The 20,000-nt window shown below is 34.5% G+C and overlaps 1 protein-coding gene across 3 annotated transcripts in view; it reads left to right on the plus strand.

Moving 5' to 3' along the window:
- The window catches only part of LOC137624386 (TOG array regulator of axonemal microtubules protein 1), a 674,340-nt gene that overhangs the window by 495,304 nt on the left and 159,036 nt on the right, over nt 1-20,000 (plus strand). For all 3 annotated transcript variants that reach the window (XM_068355115.1, XM_068355116.1, XM_068355117.1), the window contains one exon: nt 19,046-19,155. In XM_068355115.1, coding sequence (XP_068211216.1) covers nt 19,046-19,155 — 110 coding nt within the window. The remainder of the gene's footprint in view (nt 1-19,045; nt 19,156-20,000) is intronic.

Raw genomic sequence — 20,000 nt, forward strand, 5'->3', positions numbered from 1 at the left:
GTTATTGAGTCTATACGAAATTATATTACAGGTACATAGGAATTAAAAAGGGCCTACAGACACTCGCATCCATAAAAAGAAAAAGAATATAACTTAGTGATAAGATCTCAGAGTTATACAAAATAAAACTGCAATTTTATCAACCTTCTTTTTTTATTTTCAGTAAAATATCCCACCTGATGTTCCATTTTATTTTATTTCATAATCGCAAAATATTTTAGAATAATATCAAATATTCAACTGTTATCGTACCGTTATTAATGACTTTATATTCATAATCGATGGATAAGTGCTTTTGCCATTATACTGGTTGTTGTCTTTAATTTCATATCAAGTATATGAATTTTCATAATAATTATGAATATGTATAAAAACAAGGAGTAAGAATCGGAGATTTATATAATTGAAAGTCAATATATAAATCCTGTGATCATCATAAGGACAAACCCCCAGAATTAGTTACGGTTAATCAATGCTGGAAGCATAAAAACACACAAATATCGCAATATCAATACTATAACTCAATTTGTAAGTTCCAATTTATTGAATTTATAAAAAGCATTGTAAACAACTAGAATGATTTCAATTTAAAACTCGAAGGTTAGTTATTTGAAATTGGCTTTAAGGATTAAATAATGAGACTTTATTAAATTCTAATTTCAAATTGATAATTTTCTCTAAACATAATGAAGCTGTTACGATTTTATCTCTTTCTTACTAATGTTCTCGGAGCATTTTCTTACGGATGACTGGAGGAGCCTATATTCTACAGACATTATTTGGACGACACATACGTCATATTTGAAAAAAAAATAATAATAATAATAATGCTGAATACTTTTATGGTTATCTAAATTTTCAGAACGCTAAAATAAAGTTTACGAGAGAGAAGGAAAATAAAAAACCCCATTTTGCCATTCCTAAACAAAATACTTGAAAGCGAAAATAATACTATTATTACTAAATTGTATAGAAAAGGGCACCGAAGTAGGCATAACTTTGTCTGGTTTTATAATTTACCGTTTTAAACTGAACGCATTTTCAACTTGCACAGAGTATGGAGGATTTCAAGAATTTAGGGTTACTTCGATATAGAAATAGAGTTTTTAGGAACATTTTCTTGGATAATGGATTCCCAGTAAGAATGTTTTTTGAACAAAGAAATTCTTGAACATCTTTATAAGTAAGCCTATTACAAGCGCGGTAGAAAAAAAAAACCGTATATCTAAAATTACCTTATCAAGGAGAGAAGTTGTGGAAGGAAATAAATACGTAATTTCATAAAATGATACACCAGAATTTCCCTCATTTAAATGTACAGAATATTTTCTATGATAATTTTCGGAAAAATAAACTTTATCCATCACAAAGACAAGACAGTTTATATGCTTATAGGATCATTTTGTAGTAACTTCTGTTTAGGATCGAGCAACAGGTCCTTCACTGTTAGAGAAGTTGAATATGTGTAGAGAAGTTAGAGCAGAATAAGAGTTAGCTAGAGCCAAGGGCCTATCCATAAGGGAACACACCGTCAACTTCAGTAATAAACAAGTGAACTTACAGGAGTTTCTATTGATTGTAGGTGAAATTATCAATCTGGATCTCGAATTGCTTGAAATATCCTGAATAAATCCTTACAGCCAACTTTGAATGATGAATCCGAGTTTTCCATTGAAATGGTATAGTTGTTTACAATGTTTTTCTTTTAGTATATTCAAAATAAAATGATTTTTATTGTTATTAAATTTATTATATATAAAATTACTATGATTATTATTATTAGAATTATTATGACAGCATGAATTTTATTACTGTGAAATTTGTTTTGTATATTTTAGTGGTTATGACACTTGATTAAGTTTAACTAATTCTGAGGTATTTTCTCATTATGATCACATGGTTTATATTTTAACATTTGACGTTGATATTCTTGGCTTTTTTCCTTCTTGCTTATGTATATATTTATATTTGTTATCACTATTGTATTTTTATAATGCGTAAAATCGATATTCAATTGGTTACAAAACTCCACGGTTATACTGTACTATTTTCGTTTAATCCGGGGACGGAGTTAGCCTCTCACACTGCTGGTCTTTATGAAGTATGCAGTCTTTAAAGCTACCTTGATCCGAATTTCGAGACGGTACACAATGGCCTGTGTTTAGATTTTGTGGGACTAACATCGGTGTTATCGTTATGAGTACAATAATAGCAATGATGATGATAATAATGAAATGATAATGGATATCTGGCCACAATGCTCATTATAAAAAGGTCATGCATCTATTTTCAGATATCTCTCCTATATAATAGAGCAAATTTCTGACTGTATACAGTATACTTATATATATATATATATATATATATATATATGCATATATATATATATATATATATATATATATATATATATATATATATTCGGTCACGCTCAGCTCTCCCTGTCCCTGGGGTGGGGGGAGGGGAAGTAGTCATACCCTGGTGAGGGGAAGTTGCGTGTTGTGCCTATCTTTGTGAATATTTAGCAGTCACTTTTGACAGGTCGCGTACACTAGTTTGATTATAATGAATGACGTCAGGCATTACCACAAAATCCCTTAATGTCCTCACCAAAATGCAGAACGTTGGCTATCGTTTCTGTTGTGTGGTATCGCAATAACAGTGTTGCATTTGACCTCGTGTTTTATTAATTGAGTTTTACGTGTATTGCGAACAAATAAGGGTCTTCAACTTCCTGCGTTTATACCTAAGGTTCACTCTCCTGTATATCCAGGTATTATAAGAGTCGCGTGATTAGTCTCTTCAAAGGTTTAAAGGCCGCTCATGTATGGCAGAGGCAAGAGACAGTGACATTGCCCTATCAAGCAGGACAGTGCCCTACAGACTGACCATATTACATATGATCAGCACCCAAGCCCCCTCTCCACCCAAGTTAGGACCACGACGGGCTAGGCAATTGCTGCTGATGACTCAGCAGATAGACGTTTTAGCTCCCCCAAACCACCCATCCTTAGCTTACAAGGATGGTGAGGTTGCAGTGACCAAAGGAATTAACGAGTTTGAGCGGGACTCGAACCCTAGTCTGACAAATACCAGGCGAGGACGCTACCACCAGGTCACCAAAACCCGTCTTTGACCATTTGCCCGGGGTTTACCAATGCTTCTTATTTTTGTGCATTGGCATTTTGTAAATACGTGTCCCTGGGTAGTGTACAAGTTTCTCTACGGAATGCGTGTAGGAAATATTTGTGTGTATTTGTATCTGGGTTTAATTTTTAGGATATTTTAATTTGTATTATTTACTGCTCATCTGTTGACTTTTGATTTACATTTAGTTTATGGACATGTTTAACATATGTGTATATCCGTATTCATGAAATATGTACACATGTAACAAAGGTTTGTGACATGTAGAGTTGATCGCCTGACTTTGTAACATACTGTATGCGGGATGTTAATGTTTTTTTAACAGACATATATACATACTAATGCAGTGATATAGGAAGGTTTTGATAAAGTTGATGAAAGTTTTGATGCAAGAGAGAGAGAGAGAGAGAGAGAGAGAGAGAGAGAGAGAGCTGGTCTACTCCGTCAGACATACATACAGTACAGGATAAGTCCTCCCCGAAATATCGATTCAAATAATTTTATCTCTCCATCTATGTGAATGGAGGGGGTTGGGGATGGTGGGGCAAAAGGAAATAGAGAGAGAGGGAGAGTAATTACGCCACCGGCACTTCCTCGTTCTTCCCCTTTTCCTGATTATCATCATTATGAGGATATTGTCCCAAAATGTATCTCGGAAAAGGAAACTTTTGTTTAGTGCTTTTGCGTCGTGTCTGGTGTGAGGGGCCTATTTTATCCCACTGTTTTTAGATAATGAAAATGGGTATGGGAAATCATCAGTTTCTCAAATGTCTATTGACAGCGTAGTGATTATAGTATGCTCTGTGAGCTCTTTTTTTATGTCAAATAATACTATGTTGAATATTGGTCTTGAAAGGTGATATCTGAAAGTCTAAGTTGATCTAATTTACTGAATAATTATGTTTAGAAGTACCAAAATGACTTTACAATTTGGCTATAACGTTCTTATTTTTTTGTGCAAACAGGTTCACTATTTTCATTCCGTGCTATATCGATTTGTACTATGTGATTATGAACAAGCGAATATGAAGTCAGTGTATAGAAAGCGAAATGAATTCAAAATGATCTCGAAGCATCGAGAAGGTGAAACATGATATTTCTTTGCCATATGAGAGGATTATTTTGGTGCTGTAGAAAAAGAAATGCCGTGGCCCCAACTCTGCATGTCTACAGAAGGTAAATAGAGGTCATTTAGAATCTACTGAGGTCACGACTTGTTAACTGGTACCTTTAATGAACAAGCGAATATGAAGTCAGTGTATAGAAAGCGAAATGAATTCAAAATGATCTCGAAGCATCGAGAAGGTGAAACATGATATTTCTTTGCCATATGAGAGGATTATTTTGGTGCTGTAGAAAAAGAAATGCCGTGGCCCCAACTCTGCATGTCTACAGAAGGTAAATAGAGGTCATTTAGAATCTACTGAGGTCACGACTTGTTAACTGGTACCTTTAATGAACAAGCGAATATGAAGTCAGTGTATAGAAAGCGAAATGAATTCAAAATGATCTCGAAGCATCGAGAAGGTGAAACATGATATTTCTTTGCCATATGAGAGGATTATTTTGGTGCTGTAGAAAAAGAAATGCCGTGGCTCCAACTCTGCATGTCTACAGAAGGTAAATAGAGGTCATTTAGGATCTACTGAGGTCACGACTTGTTAAATGGTACCTTTAATGTAGATGAGATAGTTAAGTTTTTAAGTGTATTTTTCCCCTTTTCGTATGGCGTCGATTTGACAAATAAGGAAGACTAATATCTCTGGAAAAGTTTACTTAGAATTTTTTTTTTTTATGAAATATTGAGAACCAAACAAGTGACGCATTATTTACTAGTAAAATTGCATGTGTATATCAATGTTGTAATATATTATGCTCAATAACAGCTTAGGAATGTATATTTTTGTGTTTATATAAATATATGTTGTGTTTCCATGTGCGGCCATGAACAGCAATTGAAATGCGTGTATAAGATTAATAGATTGGAAAAGTATTTTTTTCATGGATAACTACTTAATTGAAAGTCAGCCCCGATTGCACGATGAAGTGCTGGGAGTCTTTCAAAATCGAGGATGAAATAGATTTATCCGCCAGCACTAGAGAAAGAGAAAGAGAGAGAGAGGAAAGTCGAGATTTATTTTTTTTACAAAGGTTCAAGTACCTGTGGAACAGAAATGTAGGTAAAGAGCTGTTGAACGATAAATAATTCACTTTAGAAAGAGAAGTAGCAGAACATTTGAAAAAAATAATCAATTTATGGGAAAATTCCGCAGTAAGTGTAAAAAAAAAATCGTCATTGACAGAATTAACAATTAATTAAAAAGAAACTTGCTGAAATTGTTAATTAAAAAGAAACTTACTGAAAAATTCCAAAGAAGCTTGATTTTAAGTTTACTGGTCAAAGGCTGGTTTGATTCTGATTGTTTGTATTGAATGTGCTCATCTGAAACATTAATTTGAATGTTATTATATGCAATAAATGACGCTGAGAATCTCGGGTGGTCTGTGTAGCAGTTTGTATGTACTGCTGAAGTTGAGTTTTCAGAAAGAAATTTCGTCCCTGAGAAATATTCCTTTGGCGTGATGTCGAACTATGGTTGTAAACAAGTTTTTATGGTTACTCAATCCATGAAACTTTTAAAAACTATGACACTTACTTTTATTATATGATTCACTCTGCCACCCACAGACTGATGCATTTTGTCCATAGTGTTTTTTTATTTTTATTGACATGCCGTTTGAGGTTTCCATTATATAAATTATAGATAGATGGATACTTTATTAAACTCTGATTTGTTAAAAATATGGAGTAGAACATTGTATTTATATGCATAATAAAGTGTGACGAAAAAACTGAACCTTCAACGTTAAGAATCAAAATAAAAGGGAAAACTATGAAAATGGTGCCATCATTATTATTGGAACAAGGCAAATAACCTGTTTAAATAGTTAATTTTCAAGCAGTATGTGCTACATTGCTAGTTCTCAGCAGTTCAACTAACAGCTCCATGTGTAAACTAAAATTGAATTTGTAAATTATTCTTGTCTTTCATAGTTTGATTGTTACATTTAGTATTAGTTAATATTCATCTCTTCATTCGAATGAAGAATTCGGAAAACGCAAGCAGCAATATGAAGTATTCATGAACATTAGCAAGCATATCTGTAATAGTCATGATAATACTACTCTTTCCCTTGAAAATATGTTGCATAGGCAAACATATTTCCTCTTTGGATAGAACGTACTTCAGTGTGTACCGAAAATAAATAACTTCAGGCTCAATGACTCCTTAAAGAAATACATAAATATGTAGAAAGAGTAGTGAGAAATTTAGTGCTTACTCCATATATATTTTTCCATTATGCTGTACATAAATATATACTGTAGGATTTTATTGGCGCCCTGACTCATTGTGAATGGTAATGGTGGAATGGTAAGCTAAGGATTGGTAGGACATTCCAGTATATTACGATTTCTTTTGCAGTATGATTCCAGTTGTATATGTAAACTTCTTTATATTTTTGTTTTGGATGGGAAGGAAATAATTTGATAAGAGTCTACTTTCGACTGTTATATCATAGATTTGATTCCACCTAGCCTTATTCAGTTATATCATTTAAAACTTTTCCATTAGCTTGTCACCCACTTAGCTTTCATTTGTCTGTCCTTATGTTTTATCCCCTTTAAGCTAATACTCTCTACAGCTCCTATTTTCAATAATAGAATCTTTCTAAACCATTTCTGTTCTCTCCACTTCCCCATAACGTCTTGGCACTGTTGAACGTCAACGTGTTTTATCCATTGATATTTTAAGATGTTGTAATACTTCTTCATTGATCACGGCATCTGTCGTGTGACCAAGTTTTTCTATTGTGAAATCAAAGTATTTATCATTTGAGGCATCTAGAGCTCATAAATCTTCCTTCTCCTTCAAAAGTGAGTCTCTCACTCACCGTGTTTTCCACATTGCCCTTCACACTTCATTTTCAGCTGTTAGTATTCCTCCAATGTATTCTCGTGTCAGTGACACTCATTGTTTCATCCTACTTTATAAGCCATATTTTATACTTTGAAAAAGTGAGATTGCCTCGTGGAACAAAGTAGTTTGCATACCCTCAAAACATTCAACGTATTACTTATTAGACAAATGGTACAGTTTAATGATAGGCAGAAATAGCTTTGGATATTATTTCCGAATTCTTGGGATCGAACTTGCCTCTCTCTCTAAGTCATGTGCCAGTTAAATATGAGTTGGCATTTAAAGTAAATTTGTATCTTGATCGCTCATTGATCTCAGTTTTCTCTTGCTTAAGGGTTTTAAGATCTCTCCTGAACGACAGTGGTAAAGGGCAATAACAATGACCTAGAGACTGACCATATACGCATATGATCAGTGCCTAAACCCCCTTTCCATCAAGTTAGGACCAGGGAGGACCAGACAATGGATGTGAATGACTCATCTTATTGACCTATAAGCTTCCCCAAACCTCCTATCCCTAGCTTACAAGGATGACGATGTTATAGACAACTAGAAACTATCGAACTTGGGAGGATCTCGATCTCCTGTCCAACAGATCACGAGGCAGGGACGTTTCCAGTAGGCTATATTTTTCCAGTCTCAAAGACAAAAGTTATTCAATGTGCCCTAGTTGACGAGAGAGAGAGAGAGAGAGAGAGAGAGAGAGAGAGAGAGAGAGAGAGAGAGAGAGAGAGAGAGAGAGAACTATAGTCTTACCAAAACTAGGACATATTTCCTTTAGTGGTTTTAGTATACGCAAGGCATCCTGAACAAGTGTTGTTTGTATATAATCTTAGCATATCTTTATCATGTTGCTATATGTCCATTTGCTGATGTTATCACTATCGAAGAGCTATTGATTTGGCGAGAGTATATATATGTCATTGATTCTAATCTTGGAAATTGATTGACTGGTTGAAGGTTAAGTTCCCCAAAGAACCGATAGGGAACTTTACCTATGCGTCGGTTCTTTCTTCCTTCATGTATTGTATTTCCATAGTTCCTCAGTTGAATGAATGTCGCCTCCAGTTCCTTTGATTGTCTACCAATTTTCCCATTTGAATTACTTTCTCACAACATTTTATATCATTTGTTACGGGACTTCTTCATCTTTAAGTTTAATTTCGTATGGCACAAAGCATGTTCTTACATTTCTGCGAATCTGGATATACGGGGATTAATTTCCCCGCCACCCCACCCACGTCTAACGCTTTGATAGAGTTAAAGTTATTGACAGTTGCAACATTCCATAAGTGTCGTGCAAGCGGCAGTAGATGACAAGAGGCCAGATAATCTAACGAAGGAAGAATTATGAGATCTAAAACCTAGTGAAGGAAGAAAGTCATCGAATGTTTTCATATTTCATTAGTTCTCTCACGCCAATTGATTTGGGGCTTCAGTGGGACCCATTGCTTGTTGCGCAAATATATGGTTTTATTTAGAAACACTTTTAACGTCGGTACTAACATAGTTTTTATTGAAGGTTTGCTGTCACTTTTACCCTCTCCAAGAGGATTGTGGCTTTTGATTAAGTTTGGTTTGTTTGACTGGCCGGACTACTTGGAATTTAACGCAACGCGTAGAATTAATTTGTTCTCCCTGGGATTTCGCCATTAAACCTAGCTAGTGCGTTGTTGAGATTTTGATAGATAAAGTCAATCTCTCGTTGTCCTTTTTATTTTCTTTGATATTACTCTCACATCAACGAGAAGCTTATTTTAAGTAACAACAAGAAAATTTGCAGCTGAAATAAACATTCATAGGAACGTCAACGTAACTGTAGTTCGTAAATGGTTGTTATGTATATATATATTATAAATTGTAAGAATTGTAAATGTATATTTCCTAATAGAAAATCAATATTCTGTCAGAGTATTAAATGTTTGGGTTGGAATTCGCACAATGGTGTGCTCTGCTTGTTATTTTAAGGAAGGGCTCATTGATAGGAGCATTACGATGTCACAGTGCTGACACCGGGCGTCTTTCTCTGCCATAAAGTTTTGAAATAGTTTTCATGCTGTTTTCTTATATCAATGGTCATAAAATAGAGGTATTTTAATGCTTTCTCAAAGCTCTGTGTGTACATTTATTTTTTTGTTTAATTATTAGTATTTATAATACCTCCCAATTCCTATGAACTTTAACATTTTTTTTTCTACTAGATTTAATGTTTCTATTTATCTACACGAGTATCTTCTTTGAAAATACATCTTTGTAGGGGGTAAGTACCAATGCACCTTACGCGGTGTACTGTAGTAGCCCCCGTAGACAGTTCTTAAGGGTTTTTGCTGTTTTTGTTCGACCCTTAACTTGACTCGTTTAAACCTTCACACTTTAGTTCCTCCTTTCCCGCTTGTTATCTTCCATCTTGCTGTCCAACCTCTTTTAATTTTTACTTCATAATTTAATTACGAGGGTTTCCCCCAATCACTCCTGGATGCTGAATAGTCTTCCAAACCCCAGCGCCGGGACATATGACCCAAGTTCTTAAATTTTACCCTATGCCTTTGCATAGGGTACCTTATTTCGTTTATTCCATATGATTTCGGATTATATTCATAATGAGGCTATAACCAAAACAAATTCAATTTTGCTTTCGTGATTTCGTCTATGGTGTGGTCGCTCACATTCTTGGGATTTTGAGGACCAGTTAACCTCAACACGTGATCGACATCTTTGGAAATAGGATCCATGTAAACCGAGGGTTCCCTTGCTTGAGGGTACGCTCGGGCAAGCTATTCTATCTTGTTTCTCTTCCTCTTTTTTTTTTTTTAACTTTTTATAGTTTGTATGTGAAAGATCTAATTTTATGTTGTTATTTTTCTTAAAATATTGTATTTTGATCGTTGATTACTTCTCTTGCAGTTTATTTATTATCCTCACTGGGTTATTTTTCCGTGTAGGAGCCCTTGGGCTTATAGCATTCTCCTTTTTCAGCTAAGGTTGTAGCTTAGCTTATAATAATAATAATAATAATAATAATAATAATAATAATAATAATAATAATAATAATAATAATAATAATAATAATACATGTATGACAAATAATAAACAGGATCCTCAATACAAGATATTATTCAATAAGTACAAGGAAAATATAATATTGGATGATCAAGGTAAAAGCCGTGTGTGATCACCCTTGGATATCAGGTTTGATATCTGGAAAGTTCTTTTGTGGGGCTATTGGTTATAACCTTGGCAACAACAGCCGTTGCCAATCTTATGTAAATGTCGCTGGTAATCTTACTGTAAAAGGATAAAACCTTCTGGGTAACTTATTGAGCTGTTTCATAAATATGCAATGTAGATCCTCATGCAAAATAACCTGTTGAAATTGCAGGCAATCCATTTAAAACAAGTGACCCAGTTATTGGTTTCGTAGAAAATGTAAAACATTTCGAATGTTTACAACTTGTTGATATTTAGCATCATTGTTTTGTTTAAATGTATAAAAATTGAATCTTAATGTTGAGTGGTAATGCAAGTAAAGTCTGTAAGAGTAAATGGAGTACATTCTTCAAGATTACATGTCAGCAAGCACCCTTTTTCTTGAATAAATTTCAAGGTATTAGGTTACTCTACTGATGGAATTCGAAATTGCTTTTTAACTGTTAACTGGGGCCTCGCTCTAACATGCAACTGAAAAATAACCCTTGACGTTATTTATTCAACCGGTGACTTCACATTCTTTTGGCGGAATATACATGGAAAGTAACACTCTCTCTCTCTCTCTCTCTCTCTCTCTCTCTCTCTCTCTCTCTCTCTCTCTCTCTCTCTCTCTCTCTCTCTCTCTTATATGTATATATATATATATATATATATATATATATATATATATATATATATATATATATATATATATATATTTATATATATATATATATATATATATATCATAGTCCTCAGCCATGTAGGCCTGGTTCTTCCAAAATTATATACTGTACAGTACTGTAAATGAAAAATTAAATTTTATTTACCTTTGGAGGGACGTGACTTGACCTGGTAGTGGGTGGAGGCAGAGGGGGGAGTAGACGGTAGATAGAAAAACGTATCAATGCTAATTATGTTATGTACACTTAATAATAAATTTATTCTTACTATTTAACACTTAAAATCAAAAATGCTTTTTTTTATTATTTTTGTCTTTTGAAACTTTTTTTATGATTTTTTTTTTTTTAGAACTTAAAAAATTTACTCTTTTTTAGCTTTTTTGATAGAATCACTATTATCATCTTTGCTTTCTGACACATCTCTTTTGGAGAAATAACTATCCAAAGAAGCCTGTTTCTGACGATTCCTCAACATATTTCTAAAATGACTCATACACTTGTCATTAACACTCTCCATAAGACGACTTGTGTGAAGTTTTTCTGGGTGTTTCTTTTCAATGAAACTCGTGAGGTTTTCATACCAACCGATAGCTTCCCTTATTTCTGACGATGTCGTTTCTTCAGTCTCCCCCCGTCCTCGCCACCACTAGAGCTGTGCTCTTCTTGAATGATGGTCAACTGCATTGCCTCCAACTCCTTCAAGTCTTCAGTCGTAAGCTCCTCCCTGTGCTCCTCGGTAAGGTTATGGACGTCAGCCTCATCGACAACAAGCCCCATGGACCTCCCGATTGAAATTATTTCCTCAACATCACCCTCAGGGGCAGGATCATCAACAGCCTCGTCTTCGGTTGAGGGATCGAAACCTTCGAAGTCTCGTTCTGCCACAACAGCTGGCCACAGTTTCTTCCATGAGGAGTTCAAGGTGCACCCTGAAACCTCATTCCAAGCTTTGTCGATCATCCTCACGCATTGAATGATGTCAAAATGCCCCTTCCAAAATTCACGGAGGGTGAGTTGAGTGCTTTCGGTCACTTTGAAGCATCTTTTGAACAGATGCTTCGTGTAAAGCTTCTTAAAGTTGGCAATCACTTGCTGGTCCATAGGCTGGAGGAGAAGGGTGGTGTTCGGTGGCAGATAGAGAAACTTGGTGAAGGAGAAGTCAGGATGAATGATGTCCTCGAGGCCAGGAGGGTGAGCAGGGGCATTGTCCAGTACCAGGAGACATTTGAGAGGAAGATTGTTCTCTTCTAAAAAGTTCTTGACAGCAGGACCGAAGCAGACGTTTACCCACTCAATAAATATGGTCCTCGTGAATCAGGCCTTGGCATTAGACTTCCATAATACCGAGAGCCTCTCCTTCGTGATATTTTGTGCCTTGAAGGCACGAGGATTCTCTGAGTGGTATACCAGTATGGGCTTAATTTTTAAGTCCCCACTGGCATTTGCACAAAATGCGTGGGTAAGTCTGTCCTTCATTGGTTTATGGCCAGGAAGTTTCCTTTCTTCAGCTGTGATATATGTACGGCGGGGCATTTTCTTCCAGAAAAGGCCAGTTTCATCACAGTTAAACACTTGCTGAGGAATGTAGCCTTCTCTGGAAATTACTTTCTCAAACTTCTTGAGGAATTCTTCTGCTGCTTTCTTGTCAGAACTGGTCGCCTCTCCATGCCTGACGACTGAGTGAATACCAGTCCTCTTCCTAAAGCAATCAAACCACCCATGAGAAGCCTTGAACTCTTGGGGGGCTTGCTGCGACGTTCCTTCGTCTCCGCCGTCTCTCTGGGCTTCCATGAGATCGGCAAAGATGGCGCTCGCCTTGTGCGAAATTATTGATTGCGTGAGTGTATCACCAGCGATTTCCTTCTCTTTAATCCATAGAAGAAGGAGTCTCTCCATCTCTTCGTTGATTGAGGTCCTTCCACTGGCAAGGACAGTCATGCCTTTAGAAGACTTACTTGCTTTAATGGCTTCTTATTCTTGATAATTGTACCAATCATAGACTGGTTACGGCCATACATACTAGCGAGGGTAACGATGCGCATGGCCTCTTCATATTCTTTATGATCTCCAGCTTCGTTTCCATAGTAATCATCTTCTTACTTCTCCCTTTAACATCACTAGCAATCTTGGGACCCATGGCTAACGAATTAAAGTTATAATTAAGCACTGAAATGCACAAAAAATACAATATCGCAAGCACTCACGAGATCAAGTCTTTACAAAACGCACACGAGATTCTGAACTGAGCGCGTGTATAACAAAGAGAGAGAGAGAGAGGCAGCATCTCTCTCAGGCATTGTGGGAGGGATTTCGGCCAATAGCATATCGGCATCTTAGTGATGCCGTGACGCCGACCAGTAGCAGATCAGCTTCTTGATGACGTATGTAGTGACGTATGAGCGTGGTGGTAAGCTAGGGACTCGCACAGTCGTACGCGTAAAAAACGCCAAGCTTGAGTTTTGGAATTCGATGCCGTAAGGTGGGGAAAAAATGTCGTAACGAGGGGACGAAAAAAGATCGTATTCCACACCGTAACGTGAAAAAAAACGTAAGCTGGGGACGCTGTACCCCGGGGGTCTACTGTATATATATATATATATATATATATATATATATATATATATATATATATATATATGTGTGTAGAATATATATATAGTTTATGATATATATACAGTATACATATATATATATATATATATATATACATATATATATATATATATATATATATATATATATGCATATATATATATATATATATATATATATATTTATATATACACATGTATATATATAAGTATATATGTATATTATACATATATAAAATATATATAGTTTATGATATATATATATATGTATATATATATATGTGTGTGTGTGTTTGTTCCCCAGTTTGCAATTTGGCTTTCGTAAAGACCTTGGAGCATGTGATGCCCTTCTTACAATCTCCAATGTCGTACAGAAATCACTTGATTGTGGTCCGGAAGTTCGTATGATTGGCCTTGATTTAAATGCTACCTTTGACCATGTTAATCATGAGGCCCTTGTTTTCAAACTTCCATAGTTTGAATTGGGTGGGTCTTTTCTTAGCAATATTATTTAATTTCTAAGTAATAGGTCGCAAAGAGGGATTGTTGATGGGACCAAAGTGAGTATCGGAATGTGATATCTGGTGTTCCTTAGGGTAGTGTTCTTGGCCCATTACTTTTCATACTATATACACACGACAGGTGGTTTGGCGTAGAAAACAAGCTCGTTGCATATACAGATGGTGCTACTCTCTTTGCATCAATTCAATCTCCTGAATGTAGATCTGGGGTTGCTGAATCCCTTGATAGAGATCTGGCTAAAATTAGTGCATGGTGCAAATTATGGTGTATGAAGTTAAATCCTAACAGAACTCGAAGTATGATTGTAAGTAGGTCAAGGATAGTGGCGCCTCAACATCCAGATCTCAGCATTAATAATGTTTCGCTAACTTTGTATGACTCTTTTAAAAGTTTAGGTCTGATTCTCGGCAGCAAATTTTCTTTTTAGAAATACATTAGGTCTTTTTCTTCAATAGCACAAAAAAATGGCTTATTAAGAAAGCCTTTTAAGATTTTCTGGGATCAATCTATTCTGAAGAAGTGTTTTGATTTTTTCAATCTACCTTGTTTCGAGTATTGTTCTCCTGTCTGGTGTTCAGCTGCTGATTCTCATCTTAATTTGTTGGACAGAAACTCACGGCCTATTAAATTTCTTATTCCTGATCTCGATATTAATCTCTGGCGCAGTCGTTTAATTAGTTCGCTATGCATGTTTCATGCGATTTTTCATAATTCTGGTCATCCTTTATATTCAGACCTACCCGGGCAGTACCATCCAGTTCGTAATACTAGGCATGCATTTAATTCTAATAGTCAGGCCTTCTCCATCTTTAGGCTCAATACTACACAGTATTCTAGAAGTTTTATCCCAGCTGTGGCCAAGTTGTGGAATGGTCTTCCTAATCTGGTAGTTGAATCGGTAGAACTTCAAAAATTCAAACTTGAAGCAAATGTTTTTATGTTGAACAGTCTGACATAAATATCTATTTATAGTTTATATATGAAATATCTGATTTATGTTGTTACTGTTCTTAAAATATTTTATTTTGATTGTTTATTACTTTTCATATAGTTTATTTATTTCCTTATTTCCTTTACTCGGCTATTTTTCCCTGTTGGAGCCCTTTGGGCATATAGCATTCTGCTTTTCGAACTAGGGTTGTAGCTTAGCTAATAATAATAATAATAATAATAATAATAATAATAATAATAATAATAATAATAATAATAATAATAATATTAATAATAATAATAATATATGTGCGTTTTATATATATATATATATATATATATATATATATATATATATATATATATATATATGTATATATATATATATATATAAGAAAATAGTACTTCAAGTAAAACTGCTATATCTTATTAGTCTTTAGCTCATGGTACTACAACTCCACTACAGGAGAAAATTTTATTTTGTTGGAAGTCTGTGTGAGGGTGTCAACTTGCTTTTTGCCCCTAGAATACTTTCAAGAAAACACTCTAGCACGCCAGGTGGAATGACATTTTTAAGTCAATAGAGCCTTGAGCTAATACATCGTAAAGCATTAATTTAAATCTTAGTTTCAAGCTTGAATTTAAATTTTGTCTTTAATTAATCAGTGACATCACTATTCATGTATTTTTATGGTTTTCCACTTTACGCGTTTTTCTTCTTTGGAAGAGTTGACATAGGTATGTATCCACACATACCCGCATGTATATATATATACAATATATATATATATATATATATATATATATATATATATATATATATATATATATATATATATATATATATATATATAGTGTATATATATATATATATATATATATATATATATATATATATATATATATGTGTGTGTGTGTGTGTGTGTGTGTGTGTGTGTGTGTGTGTGTGTGTGTGTGCTTTAGCAATTTACATTTGTACTGTTGCGGTTACATAGTAATATAAACACGTTATTGTCGTGAGATTTTATCGACCTATCACTATCTGCTATGAAGTAAACGAATGCCAAAAGTGGTGCAGTTTGAATGTATCATTTTTTCTTCCTTCCATTCTTCTGTAATGGACAGACAGTGGTCAGCACGCGACATGATCTATCGACCAATTGTTTAGAGTAACATGGAGCCTTGACGTTTGATGATTGGCAAACTTTCTCTTTCTCTGATCATGCTTCTGTATCGTATATTCTTTTTAATTGGAATTATACAAAATATTTTTATTCATATAAAATAGTGTGTTAATGAAGGGTATTATAATGTATACTGTAAAGAGGGAAAGGGTATGATTTTTATATTATTAGCTAAGATACAATCCTAGTTGGAAAAGCAGACGCTATAATCCCAAGGGCTTCAACAAGGAAAATTACCCAGAGAGACTTGGGTCTGCTTGTTCAGCATGAAAACTCAAGCTGAAATTTTGAATTTCTGAAATTCCACCGATTCTACTGCCTGATTAAGATCCCTCCACAATCTGGACACAGCAGAATAAAACTTTTAAAATACTAAGTAGTGTTGAGCCTTAACATGAAGGGAAACTTGTTAGAACTAACTATATCATAATACAGAATGGTGGTCTGGGGAGATCTGAGTGCAAAGATTGATAGTGATTATTGTATGTTTGTGTGTGTCCCTGTCTTGTATGCCTTTACAAGCATTTCATCAACCATACAATGAGTAAGTACTGTGGGTACTCATACATAAACACTCATTAAACCGACGATTGTTTTAAGGTGGGGTTATTTCTTATTCCGCAGTTTGAACACGCTCTTGTCAGACTGGTGAACGCTATACGGTCTTAAAATTGATTGCGTAAAGTAGAAAAGTAAAAGAAATGTGGTTTTACTCTAGTTGATTAGATAATGTTAAAGAGAACTGGAATCGCTAACGTTATCACTCTGTTGTCTGGGACAAAAGTTGCAACACCTGACAGTAAAGTTGCCGTGTGGTCGTAGCTTTTAAATTTAATCGATTTGAATCTAGACGTCAATGCATAACCCTATATGTGATGTTCATATTTGTAATATTGTCTTTATTGTTATTTTTTCACTGTTTTGTTTAGTTTAGCCATATATTTCCCTGTATCAGTTTTATTTTAAGTAAATTTTACTAGTGTTTGTTCTTATATTTCTACTAATTAAAAAGAGAAAAATATTTAGCAAGTGGGTCAGAGGTGGTTTGTTCCAGTATGGCATTTTATGACTCCTCTATAATTGAATTTCTTACGAGTCATTGAGATCGGCTTTGCCTTTGTTAAAAAATCTCTTGACTGTTTACGTCACCTGCTCTGAGTCCTATTTGTTAGGCCGTGTTTACATGATAAGCTTTGCTATTGTCATTGCGTTAAGATTTTGCCTGTTGTTCTTTACCTTCCTGTTAGTCATTGTTCACCTTTAAACTTTTTTGTTATTCCAATTCCCTAACAGGTTACAAATATTATTTGCCTTCTGTTCTTTTAGGCTCTTATTTCAGACGATATCTTTATTGTCCATTTTTGAGGTATAGTTTACTCTAAATTCATTTTGATCCCCATTGTGTTACAAGTCTTCTCATCATAGCTTCTCGTATTCTGCAGTAGCATGTTACTATTTAGTAATCGTGTAAGGATTACTCTTTACGCTGATTCTATATGAATCTGCTTTGTTTTGGACAATAATGATAATAATATAATAGATGCAAAAAATTTTAAATGGTAAAATGGTCTTCCTGCTTCTTCTAATACCTAATAGACTTCCCTTCTTCTTTACCCATATAGATCAGTAATTTGTTTTATTCCAGAGGTTCTTTTGAAGTTGACTTTCCCTCCATACTCATTTACTTGTAATGTCTCATCATTAATCTTAACCTGTTTCTATGGCAGGGAATCCAAGGGCACACACAGTATGTACGCTTAATCAGGTCTAGTAGTGCGTACGTCGAAGCTTGAAATTACAGCTCTTTATTTCGATATGCTTATTGATTTTAAGGAAACTTTCCTTTCAAGAATGAACATGAAAATGGTTCATTCTTCCGTCTCTGTTCATCAATACTCGTAAACCCTTCAAGTGGAGTAAGAATTGCATCCAAAGAGGAGAATTTGATACATTCAAGTCGAGGGAACTGCAAAGTTTTTATACGTGACTAGTCTGAACAAAATCAAAATCTGTATGTGTACATATTCAAGAGAGTATTTTTGCATGATTTACAATAAATCCTTCAATGGGTCTTGCCCCCCTCACCACCTACCCTCTTAAATTGTTCTTTGATGGGTTGATATTTGTAGACATTTGTTCATGTATGTTTTCTTGACTGAAATAGAGAATTTCTCGTTATGTGTGGTCTTTGATCTGTTTACAACCGCCATTACCTTTTTTATAAGAAAATTATTAATTGCGTCTTTAGGTAGGTGGAGATACTGCACAGTGGTTGAAATATAGGGTTCATTGATGGAGCAAACGTATAGCAGTACTCCTACTTTGTAGTTTTGACAATATTCTGCTTATATATGTTAATGTTACGATGTAGAAGCAATGTTTGCCTATGTATTTATATATAAAGTGTATGATATATATATATATATATATATATATATATATATATATATATATATATATATATATATGTGTACATATATATATATTATATATATATATATATGTATATATATATATATATATATATATATATATATATATATATATACATACATATATATATATATATATGTATATATATATATATATATATATATATATATATACATACATATATATATATATATATATATATATATATGTATATATATATATGTGTGTGCGCGTGTGTACATATATATATATATATATATATATATATATATATATATATATATATATATATATATACATGTGTGTATAATATTAACAGTGTACATGTATGTAATTGTGGCTTTGTATTCATCAACAAGTTAATTATTTTACTTTTTCTTTCTTTTCAGGCGGTCTTCTTACGACCTGTCTGGCCGTAAAGCTGAGCTGGCCTCGCCCTCCACTCATTCTCTTCCTAACGAAATCCTCCGTCCCAATGGCTTTGGGGTCGTTGGTAAAGGTAAGCTAGGCTCGTGAGGGCTAAGTTGTTAGTGGGTAATTTTGCGGTCCTAAGTCACGCTGAGAAAAGTAATCATTTTGTTGAGTGATGTCATAGTTTTCGTTTGGGTTTTTAATGGCGCTGTTAAATATATTAATTATATTATAGGAGTATCCTTATTATTTATTCGAGACTTTCGTACCCACAACATCAAGTTTAATTGTAATGTAAGGGACTAAGAAAGGCATAGTCAATATGCTTGCATTTATAGAGATAAATGGCGAATAAGGTTACACATAGAATATATCAAGGTATTAGACCATATAACTCCGACCATAGGGTGGTGAAATGTGGCAGACTATAATGAGGGTCTTACTCTTAACGGAAAGACGAGCGAACATAACTACTTACTTTTAGATTGCTTTACCTTGTGTAAAACACTGGCTCTTGCGTTGGCAATTCGTAGGGAACGTAACTGACTGTATTCAAACGAGATATCTAACTGACTGTATTCATACGAGATAGCAAGCTTATATACAAACGATTGAGGGTAAAATGACAATATGAAACATGCAATGGCAAGCCTAAACAGGTTTCTCTATTATCATTGACAGAGAGAGAGAGAGAGAGAGAGAGAGAGAGAGAGAGAGAGAGAGAGCAATGGCAAGCCTAAACAGGTTTTTCTATTATTATTGAGAGAGAGAGAGAGAGAGAGAGAGAGAGAGAGAGAGAGAGAGAGAGAGAGAGAGAGAGAGAGAGAGAGAGAGCAATGGCAAGCCTAAACATGTTTTTCTATTATTATTGAGAGAGAGAGAGAGAGAGAGAGAGAGAGAGAGAGAGAGAGAGAGAGAGAGAGAGAGAGAGAG

The sequence above is a fragment of the Palaemon carinicauda genome, chromosome 31 (assembly GCF_036898095.1).
Source record: "Palaemon carinicauda isolate YSFRI2023 chromosome 31, ASM3689809v2, whole genome shotgun sequence".
Classification (NCBI taxonomy): Eukaryota; Metazoa; Arthropoda; class Malacostraca; order Decapoda; family Palaemonidae; genus Palaemon; species Palaemon carinicauda.